The 18,685-nt window shown below is 49.2% G+C and overlaps 1 protein-coding gene and 1 long non-coding RNA gene across 4 annotated transcripts in view; one reads left to right on the forward strand and one right to left on the reverse strand.

Annotated features, from left to right (window-relative positions):
- LOC140389799 (PEX5-related protein-like) overlaps positions 1 to 18,685 on the forward strand; it is a 293,828-nt gene that overhangs the window by 210,676 nt on the left and 64,467 nt on the right. For all 3 annotated transcript variants that reach the window (XM_072474334.1, XM_072474335.1, XM_072474336.1), the window contains one exon: positions 14,561 to 14,660. In XM_072474334.1, the coding sequence (XP_072330435.1) occupies positions 14,561 to 14,660 (100 nt within the window). The remainder of the gene's footprint in view (positions 1 to 14,560; positions 14,661 to 18,685) is intronic.
- Positions 1 to 18,685, reverse strand: part of LOC140389800 (uncharacterized) — a 42,747-nt gene that overhangs the window by 20,252 nt on the left and 3,810 nt on the right. The gene's annotated exons all lie outside the window — the stretch shown is intronic.

The following is an 18,685-nucleotide window of genomic DNA, read 5'->3' on the forward strand; positions in this document are numbered from 1 at the left end:
TTAATCCGGAATGCCTTCGTAGCAGGTATGAGCTCCTCAGAGATCCGCCAAAGACTCTTGGAAAAAGACACCCTGGGACTTCGAGAGGCACGGGCCCTGGCAGGGTCCGTGGATGTTGCCTCCAGAAACACGCAGTCCTATGCGCCCGACCACGCTGTGGCCCCCTAGGCTGTATGGCATCCCGCAGCGGCAGCCCCACAGACCTTCCCCTGTTCCTGCAGGCCTGCGCCGTAAGACGGCCCGCTAACTCCGTCAGGCCCCACTGTTTCTTCTGCGGGCAGGCGAAGCACCCCGCCCGCGCTGCCTGGCCCGCACCGCCACCTGCAAAGGGTGCGGCAAGAAGGGCCACTTTGTGGGGGTCTGCCAGGCACGAGCCGTGGCCGCGGTCTCCAGCGACTCCGGACTGCCGCGGCAAACCTCCCTTCGGGCCCCAGGCGGCCAGCACTCACCGCCACCCCCCTATCCTTGGGCCACATGCGACCCACGGGCACGGCCATCTTGCCCCCCGGACTCCACGCTGGACGGATGGGCGCCGCCATTTTATCCGTCCCCGCCGCCATTTTGTCCATCTCCGACCACCATGTGTAACCCATGGGAGGCGCCATCTTGGATGGGGCCCTAAGCCCCCAGCTCGGCCGACAGCACGCTGCCCGATCAAAACCCGCAACTGCTTCATCTGGCCTCAGTGACTCTGGACCAAAATCAACATTGGACACTCGCAACTGCAACAATGACGGTCTTCATCAACGGCCACGAGACGTCTTGCCTGATCGACTCTGGGAGCACGGAAAGTTTTATACACCCCGACACGGTAAGGCGCTTGTTATCACTTGTTACCCACTCTGTAAACCAGAGAATCTCCCTGGCCTCTGGGTCACACTCGGTGGAGATAAAGGGGTTCTGCCTAGCAAACCTCACGGTCCAAGGCAGGAAGTTCAACAATTTCCACCTTTATGTCCTGCCGCATCTCTGCGTGGCTTCACTCCTGGGGTTGGACTTCCAATGTAACTTGAAAAGCCTGACCGTTCGAGGCAAAGACTATAGTGGCGGATAACGGGGGCAGATACGTGATGGTGAGTGGCAAACTACAGGGGGAGACGGTGGTTTTGGTAAACGTATATGCCCCAAACTGGGATGATGCCAATTTTATGAGGCGGATTACATAGATTACATAGAACATACAGTGCAGAAGGAGGCCATTCGGCCCATCGAGTCTGCACCGACCCACATTAATCCCTCACTTCCACCTTATCCCCGCAACCCAATAACCCCTCCCAACCCTTATGGACACTACGGGTAATTTAGCATGGCCAATCCACCTAACCTGCACGTCTTTGGACTGTGGGAGGAAACCGGAGCACCCGGAGGAAACCCACGCGGACACGGGGAGAACGTGCAAACTCCGCACAGACAGTGACCCAGCGGGGAATCGAACCTGGGACCCTGGCGCTGTGAAGCCACAGTGCTAATCACTTGTGCTACCGTGCTGCTAGGACGCATTCCGGACCTAGAGATGGGAAAGCTGATAATGAGGGGAGATTTTAATACGGTGTTGGAACCAGGGCTGGATAGGTCGAAGTCCAGGACTGGAAGGAGGCCGGCAGCAGCCAAGGTACTTAAAGGTTTTATGGAGCAGATGGGAGGTGTAGACCCGTGGAGATTTAGCAGACCTAGGAGTAAGGAGTTCTCGTTTTTCTCCTATGTCCATAAAGTCTACTCGCGAATAGACTTTTTTGTGCTGGGCGTTGATCCCGAAGGTGAGGGGAACGGAGTATACGGCTATAGCCATTTCGGATCACGCTCCACACTGGGTAGACTTGGAGATAGGGGAGGAAACAGGAGGGCGCCCACCCTGGAGAATGGACATGGGACTAATGGCAGATGAGGGGGTGTGTCTAAGGGTGAGGGGGTGCATTGAAAAGTACTTGGAACTCAATGATAATGGGGAGGTCCAGGTGGGAGTGGTCTGGGAGGCGCTGAAGGCGGTGGTTAGAGGGGAGCTGATATCAATAAGGGCACATAAAGGGAAGCAGGAGAGTAAGGAACGGGAGCGGTTGCTGCAAGAACTTTTGAGGGTGGACAGACAATATGCGGAAGCACCGGAGGAGGGACTGTACAGGGAAAGGCAAAGGCTACATGTAGAATTTGACTTGCTGACTACGGGCACTGCAGAGGCACAATGGAGGAAGGCACAGGGTGTACAATACGAATATGGGGAGAAGGCGAGCAGGTTGCTGGCACACCAATTGAGGAAAAGGGGAGCAGCGAGGGAAATAGGGGGAGTGAGGGATGAGGAAGGAGAGATGGAGTGGGGAGCGGAGAGAGTGAATGGAGTGTTCAAGACATTTTATAAAAAATTATATGAAGCTCAACCCCCGGATGGGAGGGAGAGAATGATGGGCTTCTTGGATCGGCTGGAATTTCCCAAGGTGGAAGAGCAGGAAAGGGTGGGACTGGGAGCACAGATCGAGGTAGAAGAAGTGGTGAAAGTAATTAGGAGCATGCAGGCGGGAAAGGCCCCGGGACCGGATGGATTCCCAGTCGAATTCTATAGAAAATATGTGGACTTGCTCGCCCCGGTATTGACGACGACCTTTAATGAGGCAAAGGAAAGGGGACAACTGCCCCCGACTATGTCTGAAGCAACGATATCGCTTCTCTTAAAGAAGGAAAAGGACCCGCTACAATGCGGGTCCTATAGACCTATTTCCCTCCTAAATGTAGATGCCAAGATTCTGGCCAAGGTAATGGCAATGAGAATAGAGGAATGTGTACCGGGGGTGGTCCACGAGGACCAAACTGGGTTTGTGAAAGGGAGACAGCTGAACACGAATATACGGAGGCTGTTAGGGGTAATGATGATGGCCCCACCAGAGGGGGAAACGGACATAGTAGTGGCGATGGATGCCGAGAAAGCATTTGATAGAGTGGAGTGGGATTATTTGTGGGAGGTGTTGAGGAGATTTGGTTTTGGAGAGGGGTATGTTAGATGGGTGCAGCTGTTGTATAGGGCCCTGATGGCGAGCGTGGTCACGAATGGACGGGGATCTGCATATTTTCGGCTCCATAGAGGGACAAGACAGGGATGCCCTCTGTCCCCATTATTGTTGTGGAGATGCCGGCGTTGGACTGGGGTGAGCACAGTACGAAGTCTTACAACACCAGGTTAAAGTCCAACAGGTTTGTTTCGATGTCACTAGCTTTCGGAGCGCTGCTCCTTCCTCAGGTGAATGAAGAGGTCTGTTCCAGAAACACATATATAGACAAATTCAAGGATGCCAAACAATGCTAGGAATGCGAGCATTAGCAGGTGATTAAATCTTTACAGATCCAGAGATGGGGTAACCCCAGGTTAAAGAGGTGTGAATTGTCTCAAGCCAGGACAGTTGGTAGGATTTCGCAGGCCAGATGGTGGGGGATGAATGTAATGTGACATGAATCCCAGGTCCCGGTTGAGGCCGCACTCATGTGTGCGGAACTTGGCTATAAGTTTCTGCTCGGCGATTCTGCGTTGTCGCGGGTCCTGAAGGCCGCCTTGGAGAACGCTTACCCGGAGATCAGAGGCTGAATGCCCTTGACTGCTGAAGTGTTCCCCGACTGGAAGGGAACATTCCTGCCTGGTGATTGTTGCGCGATGTCCGTTCATTCGTTGTCGCAGCGTCTGCATGGTCTCGCCAATGTACCACGCTTCGGGACATCCTTTCCTGCAGCGTATGAGGTAGACAACGTTGGCCGAGTCGCACGAGTATGTACCGCGTACCTGGTGGGTGGTGTTCTCACGTGTAATAGTAGTATCCATGTCGATGATCTGGCACGTCTTGCAGAGATTACCATGACAGGGTTGTGTGGTGTCGTGGTCACTGTTCTGAAGACTGGGTAGTTTGCTGCAAACAATGGTTCGTTTGAGGTTGCGCGGTTGTTTGAAGGCAAGTAGTGGGGGCGTGGGGATGACCTTGGCAAGATGTTCATCGTCATCAATGACGTGTTGAATGCTGTGAAGAAGATGACGTAGTTTCTCCGCTCCGGGGAAGTACTGGACGACGAAGGGTATTCTGTCGGTTGTGTCCCATGTTTGTCTTCTGAGGAGGTCGGTCCGGTTTTTCGCTGTGGCGCGTTGGAACTGTCGATCGATGAGTCGAGTGCCATATCCCGTTCGTACGAGGGCATCTTTCAACGTCTGTAGATGTCTGTTACGCTCCTCCTCGTCTGAGCAGATCCTGTGTATACGGAGAGCTTGTCCATAGAGGATGGCTTCTTTAATGTGTTTAGGGTGGAAGCTGGAGAAGTGGAGCATCATGAGGTTATCCGTGGGTTTGCGGTAAAGCGAAGTGCTGAGGTGACCGTCCTTGATGGAGACGAGTGTGTCCAAGAATGCAACTGATTTTGGAGAGTAGTCCATGGTGAGTCTGATGGTTGGATGGAACTTATTAATGTCATTGTGTAGTCGTTTCAGTGATTCTTCGCCGTGGGTCCAAAGGAAAAAAATGTCATTGATGTATCTGGTGTATAACATCGGTTGAAGGTCCTGTGCGGTGAGTAGGTCCTGTTCAAACTTGTGCATGAAGATGTTGGCGTATTGGGGTGCGAATTTGGTCCCCATGGCTGTTCCGTGCATCTGAATGAAGAACTTGTTGTCGAAGGTGAAGACGTAGTGATCCAGAATGAAGCGGATGAGTTGCAGAATTGCGTCTGGAGATTGGCAGTTGTCGGTGTTGAGTACTGAGGCTGTTGCAGCAATGCCGTCGTCATGGGGGATGCTGGTGTAGAGTGCCGAGACGTCCATTGTGACGAGGAATGTTCCTGGTTCAACTGGTCCATGGGTGCTGAGTTTCTGTAGGAAGTCCGTCGTGTCGCGACAGAAGCTGGGTGTACCTTGTATGATGGGTTTCAAGATGCCCTCAATGTAGCCAGAGAGGTTCTCACACAGGGTCCCATTGCCTGAAACGATAGGGCGGCCTGGTGTGTTGGCCTTATGTATTTTTGGGAGGCAGTAGAGATCTCCAATGCGGGGAGTACGTGGGATGAGAGCACGTAGGGTGCTCTGAAGATCTGGATCCAAGGTCTTGATCAGTCTGTTAAGTTGGCGGATGTGTTCCTTGGTCGGATCTGCGGGTAACTGTCTGTAGTGTTCTTGGTTGTTCAGTTGTCGGTATACTTCTTTGCAGTAGTCCGTTCTGTTCAGTACGACAGTGGCCCCCCCTTTGTCTGCTGGTTTGATGACGATGCTGTGGTTGGTCTTGAGAGCGCGGATGGCATTGCGTTGTGCTTGGGTGACGTTCGGGGTTGTCTTGTGAATGCGACTGATGAATCTGGCATTGACGCGACTCCTGACGGCTTGAGCATACATGTCGAGTCTAAGGCAGCGGCCTTCCGGAGGGGTCCAATTCGACTCTTTCCTCTTCGGTTGCCGCACCGCAGATCTCTCGGTCTGCTGTTCCGGTTCATTGGTAGTCTGCTTGGGTTTGCTGTTGGCCTCTTGGGGTCTGTGGAAGAATTCCCGGAGCCTCATTCGCCTGATGAATTCCTCCGTGTCTGCCGCGAGACTGATGGGGTCCATTTTGGTGGTGGTGCAGAAATTAAGCCCTCTGCTGAGGACTTCGATTTCGTCTGGTTGAAGGGTGTAGTCTGACAAGTTGACAATAGATTGCCCTGTATTGTTTTCTACTGTGACACCGGGGGTGGCTTGGTTGCTGCCGGTGGTGATGCCAAGTTTCTCAAGCTTTCTGTTCTTGGTATGCATATAGGTGGCATAGTATTGTTGTCTCATCTGTTTGGCGGTGTTCCGCAGCTGGTCTGCTGCATCCTGAGCGCAAGTTGAGAATATGGCCTCTATCTTGGTTTCCAGGTTGCGTCGTCTGCTGTAGAGCTGGCGGACGAGGTGGTTGAGGAGTGTGAGAGAGTTGCGATGGCAGAGTCCCTCAGCGAAGTCTGTGTTGTAGGTCGACTTGAGTGGGTTTGTGATCTGTAGCCCTTTCGGGATCTTGTCTGCTTTCTTGCATCTTTGTAGAAACTTAATGTCAGTGTCTATATGCGCGATCTTCCTGGAGATCCTCTCCACTTTGAGCCGGCAGTTTGCGGTGTCGATGGTAGCCATGATGTGGAGATAAAACAATACAGGGAAATCTATTGTCAACTTGTCAGACTACACCCTTCAACCAGATGAAATCGAAGTCCTCAGCAGAGGATCGAAATCGAAGTCCTCAGCATCCCCCATGACGACGGCATTGCTGCAACAGCCTCAGTACTCAACACCGACAACTGCCAATCTCCAGACGCAATTCTGCAACTCATCCGCTTCATTCTGGATCACTACGTCTTCACCTTCGACAACAAGTTCTTCATTCAGACGCACGGAACAGCCATGGGGACCAAATTCGCACCCCAATACGCCAACATCTTCATGCACAAGTTTGAACAGGACCTACTCACCGCACAAGACCTTCAACCGATGTTATACACCAGATACTGTGTATCTGGGGGTTGGATAGGGTGGACAGTGAGAGCCTTCTCCCGCGGATGGATATGGCTGGCACGAGGGGACATAACTTTAAACTGAGGGGTAATAGATATAGGACAGAGGTCAGAGGTAGGTTCTTTACGCAAAGAGTAGTGAGGCCGTGGAATGCCCTACCTGCTACAGTAGTGAACTCGCCAACATTGAGGGCATTTAAAAGTTTATTGGATAAACATATGGATGATAATGGCATAGTGTAGGTTAGATGGCTTTTGTTTCGGTGCAACATCGTGGGCCGAAGGGCCTGTACTGCGCTGTATTGTTCTATGTTCTATGTTCTATATACATCGATGACATTTTTTTCCTTTGGACCCACGGCGAAGAATCACTGAAACGACTGCACAATGACATTAATAAGTTCCATCCAACCATCAGACTCACCATGGACTACTCTCCAAAATCAGTTGCATTCTTGGACACACTCGTCTCCATCAAGGACGGTCACCTCAGCACTTCGCTTTACCGCAAACCCACGGATAACCTCATGATGCTCCACTTCTCCAGCTTCCACCCTAAACACATTAAAGAAGCCATCCCCTATGGACAAGCTCTCCGTATACACAGGATCTGCTCAGACGAGGAGGAGCGTAACAGACATCTACAGACGTTGAAAGATGCCCTCGTACGAACGGGATATGGCACTCGACTCATCGATCGACAGTTCCAACGCGCCACAGCGAAAAACCGGACCGACTTCCTCAGAAGACAAACATGGGACACAACCGACAGAATACCCTTCGTCGTCCAGTACTTCCCCGGAGCGGAGAAACTACGTCATCTTCTTCACAGCCTTCAACACGTCATTGATGACGATGAACATCTTGCCAAGGTCATCCCCACACCCCCACTACTTGCCTTCAAACAACCGCGCAACCTCAAACGAACCATTGTTTGCAGCAAACTACCCAGTCTTCAGAACAGTGACCACGACACCACACAACCCTGTCATGGTAATCTCTGCAAGACGTGCCAGATCATCGACATGGATACCACTATTACACGTGAGAACACCACCCACCAGGTACGCGGTACATACTCGTGCGACTCGGCCAACGTTGTCTACCTCATACGCTGCAGGAAAGGATGTCCCGAAGCGTGGTACATGGGCGAGACCATGCAGACGCTGCGACAACGAATGAACGGACATCGCACAACAATCACCAGGCAGGAATGTTCCCTTCCAGTCGGGGAACACTTCAGCAGTCAAGGGCATTCAGCCTCTGATCTCCGGGTAAGCGTTCTCCAAGGCGGCCTTCAGGACCCGCGACAACGCAGAATCGCCGAGCAGAAACTTATAGCCAAGTTCCGCACACATGAGTGCGGCCTCAACCGGGACCTGGGATTCATGTCACATTACATTCATCCCCCACCATCTGGCCTGCGAAATCCTACCAACTGTCCTGGCTTGAGACAATTCACACCTCTTTAACCTGGGGTTACCCCATCTCTGGATCTGTAAAGATTTAATCACCTGCTAATGCTCGCATTCCTAGCATTGTTTGGCATCCTTGAATTTGTCTATATATGTGTTTCTGGAACAGACCTCTTCATTCACCTGAGGAAGGAGCAGCGCTCCGAAAGCGAGTGACATCGTAACAAACCTGGTGGACTTTAACCTGGTGTTGTAAGACTTCCCATTATTGTTTGCACTGGCGATTGAGCCCCTGGCGATAGCGTTGAGGGGTTCCAAGAAGTGGAGGGGAGTACTTAGAGGAGGAGAAGAACACCGGGTATCTTTGTATGCGGATGATTTGCTACTATACGTGGCAGACCCGGCGGAGGGGATGCCAGAAATAATGCGGATACTTGGGGAGTTTGGGGATTTTTCAGGGTATAAATTGAACATGGGGAAAAGTGAGTTGTTTGTGGTGCATCCAGGGGAGCAGAGTAGAGAAATAGAGGACCTACCGTTGAGGACGGTAACAAGGGACTTTCGTTACCTGGGGATCCAGATAGCCAAGAATTGGGGCACATTGCATAGGTTAAATTTAACGCGGTTGGTGGAACAAATGGAGGAGGATTTCAAGAGATGGGATATGGTATCCCTGTCACTGGCAGGGAGGGTGCAGGCGGTTAAGATGGTGGTCCTCCCGAGATTCCTCTTTGTGTTTCAGTGCCTCCCAGTGGTGATCACGAAGGCTTTTTAAAAAATGATTGAAAAGAGCATCATGGGTTTTGTGTGGGCCGGGAAGACCCCGAGAGTGAGGAAGGGATTCTTACAGCGTAGCAGGGATAGCGGGGGGCTGGCACTACCGAGCCTAAGTGAGTATTATTGGGCCGCTAATATTTCAATGGTAAGTAAGCGGATGGGAGAGGAGGAGGGAGCGGCGTGGGAGAGATTAGAGAGGGCGTCCTCTAGGGGGACTAGCCTACAGGCTATGGTGACAGCCCCATTGCCGTTCTCACCGAGGAACTACACCACAAGCCCGGTGGTGGTGGCTACACTGAAGATTTTGGGACAGTGGAGGCGGCATAGGGGAAAGACTGGAGCCTTGGGGGGGGTCCCCGATAAGAAACAACCATAGGTTTGCCCCGGGGGGAATGGATGGGGGATATGGAATGTGGCAAAGAGCAGGAATAACGCAACTGAAAGATCTGTTTGTGGATGGGAAGTTCGCGAGTCTGGGAGCGCTGACCGAGAAATATGGGTTGCCCCAAGGGAATGCATTCAGGTATATGCAACTGAGGGCTTTTGCGAGGCAACAGGTGAGGGAATTCCCGCAGCTCCCGACACAAGAGGTGCAGGACAGAGTGATCTCAAAGACATGGGTGGGGGATGGTAAGGTGTCAGAAATATATAGGGAAATGAGGGACGAAGGGGAGACTATGGTAGATGAACTAAAAGGGAAATGGGAAGAAGAGCTGGGGGAGGAGATCGAGGAGGGGCTGTGGGCAGATGCCCTAAGCAGGGTAAACTCGTCGTCCTCGTGTGCCAGGCTAAGCCTGATTCAGTTTAAGGTATTACACAGGGCGCATATGACTGGAGCACGGCTCAGTAAATTTTTTGGGGTGGAGGATAGGTGTGCAAGGTGCTCGAGAAGCCCAGCGAATCATACCCATATGTTTTGGTCATGCCCGGCACTACAGGGGTTTTGGATGGGGGTGACAAAGGTGCTTTCAAAAGTAGTGGGGGTCCGGGTCGAACCAAGCTGGGGGTTGGCTATATTTGGGGTTGCACAAGAGCCGGGAGTGCAGGAGGCGAGAGAGGCCGATGTTTTGGCCTTTGCGTCCCTAGTAGCCCGGCGCAGGATATTGTTAATGTGGAAAGAAGCCAAGCCCCCGGTGTGGAGACCTGGATAAATGACATGGCAGGGTTTATAAAGCTAGAGCGGATTAAGTTCGTTCTAAGGGGGTCGGCTCAAGGGTTCACCAGGCGGTGGCAACCGTTCGTCGAATACCTCGCAGAAAGATAGATGGAATGGAAAAAAGAAGGCAGCAGCAGCAGCCCAGGATCGGGGGGGGGAGGAGTGGGGGGGGAGGAGGGGGGGGGGAGGAGGAACCAGAAGGACTCTCAGGGTTGTTAATATATACTGTATAATATGTATAGGTCGTTGCGACAGATAATTATATATTGGACTGTTAAATTATATTTTTGGAGAGTGTTACTTGTGATAAGGCAGTTGCCAATTAGGGTTAGTTTTCATTTTTGTTATTTATTATTTATTCATTTTTTGTTTATAAAATAGGTCATTGTTATTTGTGTTGTTATAATATTGTGTAAAGGATGCACAATGTACTGTGTTGGTTGACCAAAAATTTTCAATAAAATATTTATTTAAAAAAAAGAAAAGCCTGACCGTGAAATTCGGCGGCCCCATACCCCCCCTTACTGTCTGCGGCCTCGCGACCATTAAGGTCGACCCGCCTTCCCTGTTTGCGAACCTCAACCCGAATTGCAAACCCGTCGCCACCATGAGCAGACGGTACAGTCCCCAGGACCAGACCTTCATCAGGTCAGAGGTCCAAAGGCTACTGAGGGACGGGGTCGTTGAAGCTAGCAACAGTCCCTGGAGAGCTCAAGTAGTGGTGGTAAAGAACGGGGAGAAACATAGGACGGTCATTGACTACAGTCAGACCATCAACAGGTTTACGCAGCTGGACACGTACCCTCTCCCCCGCATATCCGACCTGGTAAACAGGATTGCGCAATACAAGGTCTTCTCCACGGTGGATCTCAAGTCCGCCTACCATCAGCTACCCCTCCGTACTAGTGACCGCAAATACACTGCCTTCGAAGCAGATGGGCGGCTCTATCAATTTTTAAGGGTTCCCTTTGGTGTCACCAATGGGGTCTCGGTCTTCCAGTGAGAGATGGACCAAATGGTTGACCGGTACGGCTTACGCGCAACGTTCCCGTATCTCGATAATGTCACCATCTGCTGCCATGACCAGCAGGACCACGACACCAATCTCTGAAAATTTCTCCAGACCGCTAAAATCCTTAATCTAACATACAATAAGGATAAATGCGTGTTTAGCACCGACCGCCTAGCCATCCTCGGCTACGTAGTGCAAAATGGAGTTATAGGCCCCGACCCTGAACACATGCGCCCCCTTATGGAGCACTGCCCCAAAACCCTGAAGCGCTTCCTCGGGTTTTTCAGTTATTACGCCCAGTGGGTCCCTAACTATGCAGACAAAGCCTGACCCCTAATCCAGTCCACAACCTTCCCCGTCGACGGAAGCCCGCCATGCCTTCAGCCGCATCAAAGCAGACATTGCAAAGGCCACGATGCGCGCCATCGACGAGTCCCTCCCCTTCCAGGTCGAGAGCGATGCGTCCAACGTAGCTCTGGCGGCCACCCTCAACCAAGCAGGCAGACTCGTGGCCTTCTTCTCCCGTACCCTCCATGCTTCCTAAATTCGCCATTCCTCGGTCGAAAAAGAGGCACAAGCCATAGTAGAAGCTGTGCGGCATTGGAGGCATTACCTGGCCGGCAGTAGATTCACTCGCCTCACTGAACAACGGTCGGTTGCTTTCATGTTCGATAATGCACAACGGGGAAAGATAAAAAACGACAAGATCTTGCGGTGGAGGATAGAACTCTCCACCTACAACTACGAGATCTTGTACCGTCCTGGGAAGCTAAACGAGCGTCCTGATGCCCTGTCCCGCGGCACATGTGTCACCGCACAAGTGGACCACCTCCGAGCCCTCCACGAGGACCTCTGCCACCTGGGGGTCACTCGTTTTTTTCCACTTCATTAAGACCCGCAACCTGCCCTACTCCATCGAGGAGGTCAGGTCCGTCACCAGGGAATGCCAAATCTGCACGGAGTGCAAACCGCACTTCTACCGGCCAGAGAGGGTTTACCTGATAAAGGCTTCCCGTCCCTTTGAACGCCTCAGCATGGACTTCAAAGGCCCCCTCCCCTCCACCGACCGTAACACGTATTTCCGGAACGTGATTGATGAGTACTCCCGGTTTCCATTCGCCAACCCCTGCCCAGACATGACCACAACCACCGTCATCAAGGCCCTCCAGAGTATCTTTACACTGTTCGGTTTCCCCGCTTACATACACAGCGATAGGGGGTCCTCCTTTATGAGCGATGAACTGTGTCAATTCCTGCTCAACAGGGACATTACCTCAATCAGGACGACCAGTTACAACCCCCGGGGAAATGGTCAGGTAGAGAGGGCGAACGGAACGGTCTGGAAGACCGTTCTACTGGCCCTACGATCCAGGAACCTCCCAGTCTCCCGCTGGCAAGAAGTCCTCCCGGAGGCCCTCCATGCCATCCGGTCTCTGTCTGTACAACGTCTCCTTGTCTTCCCCAGGAAGTCCTCCTCTGGGACTTCGCTCCCAACCTGACTAGCGACACCCATCCTGCTTTGGAAGCACATGCGGGCGCACAAGTCGGACCCGTTGGTTGAGAGGGTCCACCTGCTGCACGCTAACCCCCAGTACGCCTACGTGGCGTTCCCTGACGGCCGGCAAGATACAGTCTCCCTTCGGAACCTGGCGTCCGCCGGGACCCCACACGCACCCGAACCATTACTCCCCCCCCCCCCCCCTCCACAGCACCTCACAGGAGGGTCAGTCCTCCCGCCGCTCCTGCCTAGTCCCTCCCACCCACCGCCGCCCCCTACAGGCGCCCCTCTCTCGGGTCAACCATTTGCCCCACTAGCGCCGCCTCGGGCTGACGAAACTGCCATGGAGGCCAAAGCCACGCTCCCAGAGTCGCAGGCACCCGGACCCCCACCAGAATCACCACTGAAGCCCAGACGATCCAGGAGGACGACCAGGCCACCCGACCGACTGATTGCTTCGCTAACTTTAACTGTAAACGAACACTACATGTAAATATTCTTGACAACTCTATAAGGAGGTATCATGGTACCTCCATATCTGATTATGCCATGTAAAATGAGATTGTTACCACTGGCCACCACCCCCGCCGGACTCTGTTTTTAACAGGGGGTAAATGTGGTATTATCAGGTATTACAGTCCGAGAGGCTGAAGACCATTGGTTAAACCTAGGCGTTTACCATTGGCTGTTTGGTACGTAGCCCCGCCCTGACAGGCGGGGTATAAGAACCAGTGCCGTCCCAGGAGCCCTCATTTTCTGTACCAAAGCTGCTGGGGAACAGTTCTAGTCGATTAAAGCCTTCAGTTATGATACAAACTCGTCTTTGATTGTAATTGATCGTGCGTCACAATCAATTATATACAAGCTAAAACTATTTGGTTAAAATTTTTGCAAGCGAAACAATTCACAGGAACAAAAACCTTTCCTGAATGCTGACTGGCCTGTTTAATCGTTACAACATTTTAGGTTTTTGTTTCCTTTGCAAAATTAATTTATTTTCAAAATGTGAGCGAATAATGCTTTTTGCATGCTTCCAAGCCTCTGACTGATACTTATTTCCGAGGGCAAGTGAAACGAGAAAACAGTAGCTTGCAATATATGCCACTAACAGTAACTTTAATTCAATGTAATCCAATCTATCTCTACAAAGCTTGGCTGCATTTTGTGCAAAAAGGAAAGGACGACATAAACACACATAATGCTGTTCGATACAAGCATACAAACAATGTGGACAATTATAAATTCTTTGATCAATCCATTCTGTCCCATATATAATTTTGATACCTTGTTTATCACAATATGTGCACTCACCAGCCCACACAAAGCCAGATGATTTTCTTGGAGAGGTGAAAAAAATAAAAACCGGGCAGCACGGTGACTTAGTGGTTAGCACTGGGACTACAGCGCTGAGGAGCCGGGTTGAATCCAGGCCCTGGGTCACTGTCCGTGTGGAGTTTGCGCATTTTCCCCGTGTTTGTGTGAGTTTCGGCTCCACAACCCAAAGATGTGCAGGTTAGGTGGATTGGCCACACTAAATTGCCCCTTAATTGGAAAAAATGAATTGGGTACTCTAAATTTATATTAAAAAATAAATAAATAAAAACCTCAACCGATTTAAGGGAGATAATTTCTTTCTCAGTCAGACGGTGGTCAGCTCAGGCGGGGAGGAATACTTAGAGTCAGGCCCGCAGGTTGGAGGTGTGGGGGTGTCCCGTGCGGCTGGAGGATGGGAGGGTGAGGAAATCCCATGTGTGGGGGTATGGTGGGGTGGGGGAAGAAATACCATGGGGGTTGATTAATGTTGTCTGCAAATTTGCAGATCATGCTCCCAGCAGGTACATCCAGGTTATTAATAAAAAAGAGATAAAGAGCAACAGTCTCAAGACCAATCTCTGCAGTTTCACACTGATGATCAGTCTCCGAATAAGATCCAAATCCATCTCTAACTCGTTTCTGCCCCAGTCCCTTGTAGCCAGTTCTTAGTATGCTTCAATGGTTCAAAACATACTTTGACATTTCTCTGACTCTTCACATAACTGAAAGAGCTTTTCCCTTACTTCCGCAATGGTGTGTGATATTTTATTTCCCATTTGCCTTTTAGCTGATCTTATAGCATCTGTCTGATGGAAATGTTGAACCTATTTCTGATTGCATTTTCATTCCGTAATATGCGCTACATGTGCTAAATGTTACAATTCTGGGTATAAAAGTAAAATTCTTCTCCCATTCAGGTCAGCAGAAAATAGGATCCCATCCGAACTGGCATCAAGTAAAAATGCTTTGGAACTACACTCTGCATCAACAGAACTGGAACCAATGCCAACAGCACAGGTAGAATGTATTACTGTGACCTTAGGGAAGTAAATTACTAAACAATGTTACAATGCTGAAATATTTGAACTTGTAAAAACAAAATTATACAATGATGTTTCCAGAGCTTTTCGCCAGAGGAATATGATGCTTCTGACACTCCAATGTTGAGCAAAAAAAGGAACCAGTTTTAACTCGTGTGTGTGAGGATCAACCTATGCAGCACGAGTCCTAGGAGATACTAACTTTCTTCTTCGTCTCTTGTGCAAACTCAGGATGGTTGAGCGATAGAAGAAGGTACCTTTGGATGTTCCCGTGTCCCATTTTGAATTTCAAAATTAGAGGGTGGGTACAAATATTATCCCATAGGCTCTTAAGTGGAATGAAGTCAGTGGAACACTCCATGAAATACCCAATCTCAGGTCTAAACATTGCAGCATGGATGCAGTCCAAACTAAGAATGTTACTTCAAAAATCAGAGAATTTAAGAATGTGAGAGCAAAATGGAGGTAAGCCATGGACTTAGGCCAACCAGTGAAAGGCAGCGGCAGGGCTATGAGTAAGGGTGAGCAGTCCCTCCTGATCAGAAACCCTGTGTGCATCGGAGGGCCTCCACAGAATCACAAGCCTGTGGGAAGTCCCCTCCCATGTCCTCCAAACTGAACCCTCCTTCACCAGGGATGGCCTGACTGGTTCCGACGAAGCCGTCTCAATTACCCCTCCTCCAAGACCTCCATGGTTTCTCTGTGACCTAGGTCTTCTGCAACTCTGGCATCAGCCACCACTCCCACTGGCGCTGTTGCATTTGACCAGCAGCTCTTGGAGATGACATCCTAGTTGGAATCCAATAGGTTCTATTTAATGAATATTAAATGCCCAGTACTTGAAGGTAACAAGGTGGACAGGTGCTGGATGCTGTTTGTTAATTATCATTAATTATTTATAAGCGAAAGTGAGCCAGCACTGGTGGCCCGGTGTACTGAAGGGGAATGAGCTGGGAGAGTTTGTCTCTGCGAAGCAGGCTTGAAAGATACACCTGAATAATATAAAGACTTGCAATAGATTTATTCATCTAAAATATGTATTTATCGGAGTTAACAATCATCATCCTGATGCCTCTGGGAATCCTGATGGCAAGCTGGTAAGTGCATGATTAGGATTTAATCTAGCCCCACCCCCTCACATCCCTCCTGCCTACCCATGCCACCTCATGCCCACCAAATTTGGCTACTTTATCCACCTTCATGTCCCTTTATAGCCCCTATGTCAACTTCATGCCAACTCATGCTAACCTATGATCCTCACTTGTTCCCATGGCCCTTCATAGCCCCTATGACAACTCATCAATTGTCCACCGTGTTTAGACCTCGGGAGTCATTCTGAGATGAAATAATGTTCTCTACTTATTACACATTTCTGTGTGTTAAAAATAACATTCAATGATAAATGCTCATCCAATACATTTAAATCCTTTCAAGTATTTAATCCACTATAAAAACAAACATTTGCATCCATAGCTCCACATCAAAGACAGATCATTTCTTTATAACCACTTGGAACTATAAATCAATCTGTGAATTTACAGACTCTCTGCTGTGAAATTGATGGGTTATAGAAGTGTTAAACAGCAGTAATCCTATAATGATAACCCTCAAGCATATGTCAACAAACAGATAGTGACATTGCAAGCAATATTTTTCAATTGCAGGCTCCTTTATTTCAAAAGTGTAAGGAGAAGGAGATTTAAATTACTTGACAAGTTGACACTTCCATAGATCTTATCCACTTTTTATGCACATTCATATCTACTCTTAACAAGCTGAAATGGGTACCTGACCTCCACCAAAAGGATACCTTACCTCTTCAAAGAACTCTGGCACATTTAGACCTTTTCCTCTGATGTGCAAAGCCCACAAGTTACATTTCGAAAGCTGGTTGATGACCATTTCTTTTGAGTCATGGCATCTGGACTATTAAATGTGCAGCTGCCTCTGTGAACTACAGTTAGGCAAAATATGTCCTGCACTCACTTTCCCAGTGAAAATAGGAGGTGCCGGGTTTGGGGTGGGATTTCTAGATCCAGGGCTCTGGTGCCCTTTTGGCTAATAAGCAAAGTCTTTGCTACTCGGCAGAAATTCGCACCTAAATATGTGTCCTCTTGTAACTGATCCTTCTCCCACTGAAAACCATTCAAAGTTTTGAAACCATCCATTGGGGCATCATGGTAGTACAGTGGTTAGCACAGTTGCTTCACAGCGCCAGGGTCCCAGGTTCGATTCCTGGCTTGGGTCACTGTCTGTGCAGAGTCTCCACGTTCTCCCCGTGCTTCGTGGGTTTCCTCCGGGTGCTCCGGTTTCCTCCCACAGGTTAGGTGGATTGGCCATACTAAATTGCCCTTGGTGTCCAAAAGAAAAAAAAGGTTGGGTGGTGTTGCAGTAATAGGGTGGAGGTGTGGGCTTGGAAAGGGTGCTCTTTCCAAGGGCCGGTGCAGTCCCGATGGGTCGAATGACCTCCTTCAGCACTCAGATCTCCCCTTAAAATTTATTGTTCTGATGAGAACAGCCCCAGTTTCTTCAGTCCCTCCATGAACTGAAATATTTCAACCCTGGCACCATTCTAGTAAATGAGCTCTACATCCTTCTTTAAGTGTGGCACCCAAGCTTGATCAGAATACTCCACCCGAAAAGAAATGTTTTCAGAAATGTTTAACATTGTTTCCTTACATTTTTTCTCTCTGCCTCTATTACAAAAAAAAAGGATTCTTAATGCTTTTTGACAGCTTTCTCAACTGGGGTTGTTCTCTTTGGAACAGAGAATATTATGGGGAGTTTGGATTGATGTATTCAAAATCTGGAATGGTTTTGAGTGGCAGAAACGTCAGTCATCAAAAGATGCACATTTAAAATGATTGACGAACATTTCCACAATAAAGTGTTGTGATATGCAATACATGACGAGAAAGGATGGTGGAAGCAGATTCAATAACTTTGAAAAGGGAATTGAATAAATACTTGAAGGTCATACAATATGGGGTTATGTGGTTACACCCCAGGTCTCTCTGTTCTTGCATCCCCTTTCAAAATTGTTCCGGTTAGTTTATATTGCCTCTCCACAATCTTCCTACCACATTGTGCAGCACCACATTTCTCTGTGTTAAATTCCATCTGCCATGTTTCTGCCCATTTCACAAATGGAGATAATAATCTCCATTGTCTTCCTGCTTTTCGAAATTTTACATAATTTGCAAACTCTGAAATGATGTCCTGTATACTCAGGTCCTGGTCCTTAATATATATCAAAAAGAGCACTGGACCTGGAACCGACCCCAGGGAGCTCAAGGTAGTTGTTCAGGTAGCCTAAGGGATATCCTAGTCCTTCAAATTTTACACAACTTTCCCAAAGACATTTACAAGGTCCACATAGCACAGGCCTGCCTAGTCCTTCTGCATAAATTCTCAGTGCACTTCCACAAGGTTTTATTTTTGTAATAGATAGCAAAACATTACTCCACGAGTTTCTGTATAATTTTATAATTGATTGAATCGTTTGCTTTGTGCAAATATGAGAACATAAGAAATAGGAGCAGAAAGTAGACCATTTGGCCCCTCAAGTCTGCTCCACCATTCATTAAGATCATGGTTGATCTGTTTGTATTTCCAATTTCACATTCCAATCTACCCCCGTTAACTTTCGACTCCCTTGCCTAACAAGAATCTTTCTACCTCGGTAGAAATTTTAAAACCGTGTTCTATAGTCCTGGACCTCTGCACAAGGGAAAATATTCTTCCTATTTATGAATGGCCTTGTCAAGACCATTCAGGACCTTATATACTTAAATCAAGTCACCCCTCACTCTTCTAAACTCTAGTGGAAACAAGCAAACCCTATCCAGGTATTGCTTTACAATGAATGGATACATTTAATTATGTTTTGTAACTTGGCATTTCAAGTGTCACACCATTTCTCAGGATCACAGTTCATAACTGGGACCATTTGCTGTGTAAAATAAAACCTATTGAACATGCCTAGACTCGAAGAGATTATAC

The sequence above is a fragment of the Scyliorhinus torazame genome, chromosome 14 (assembly GCF_047496885.1).
Source record: "Scyliorhinus torazame isolate Kashiwa2021f chromosome 14, sScyTor2.1, whole genome shotgun sequence".
Taxonomy (NCBI): Eukaryota; Metazoa; Chordata; class Chondrichthyes; order Carcharhiniformes; family Scyliorhinidae; genus Scyliorhinus; species Scyliorhinus torazame.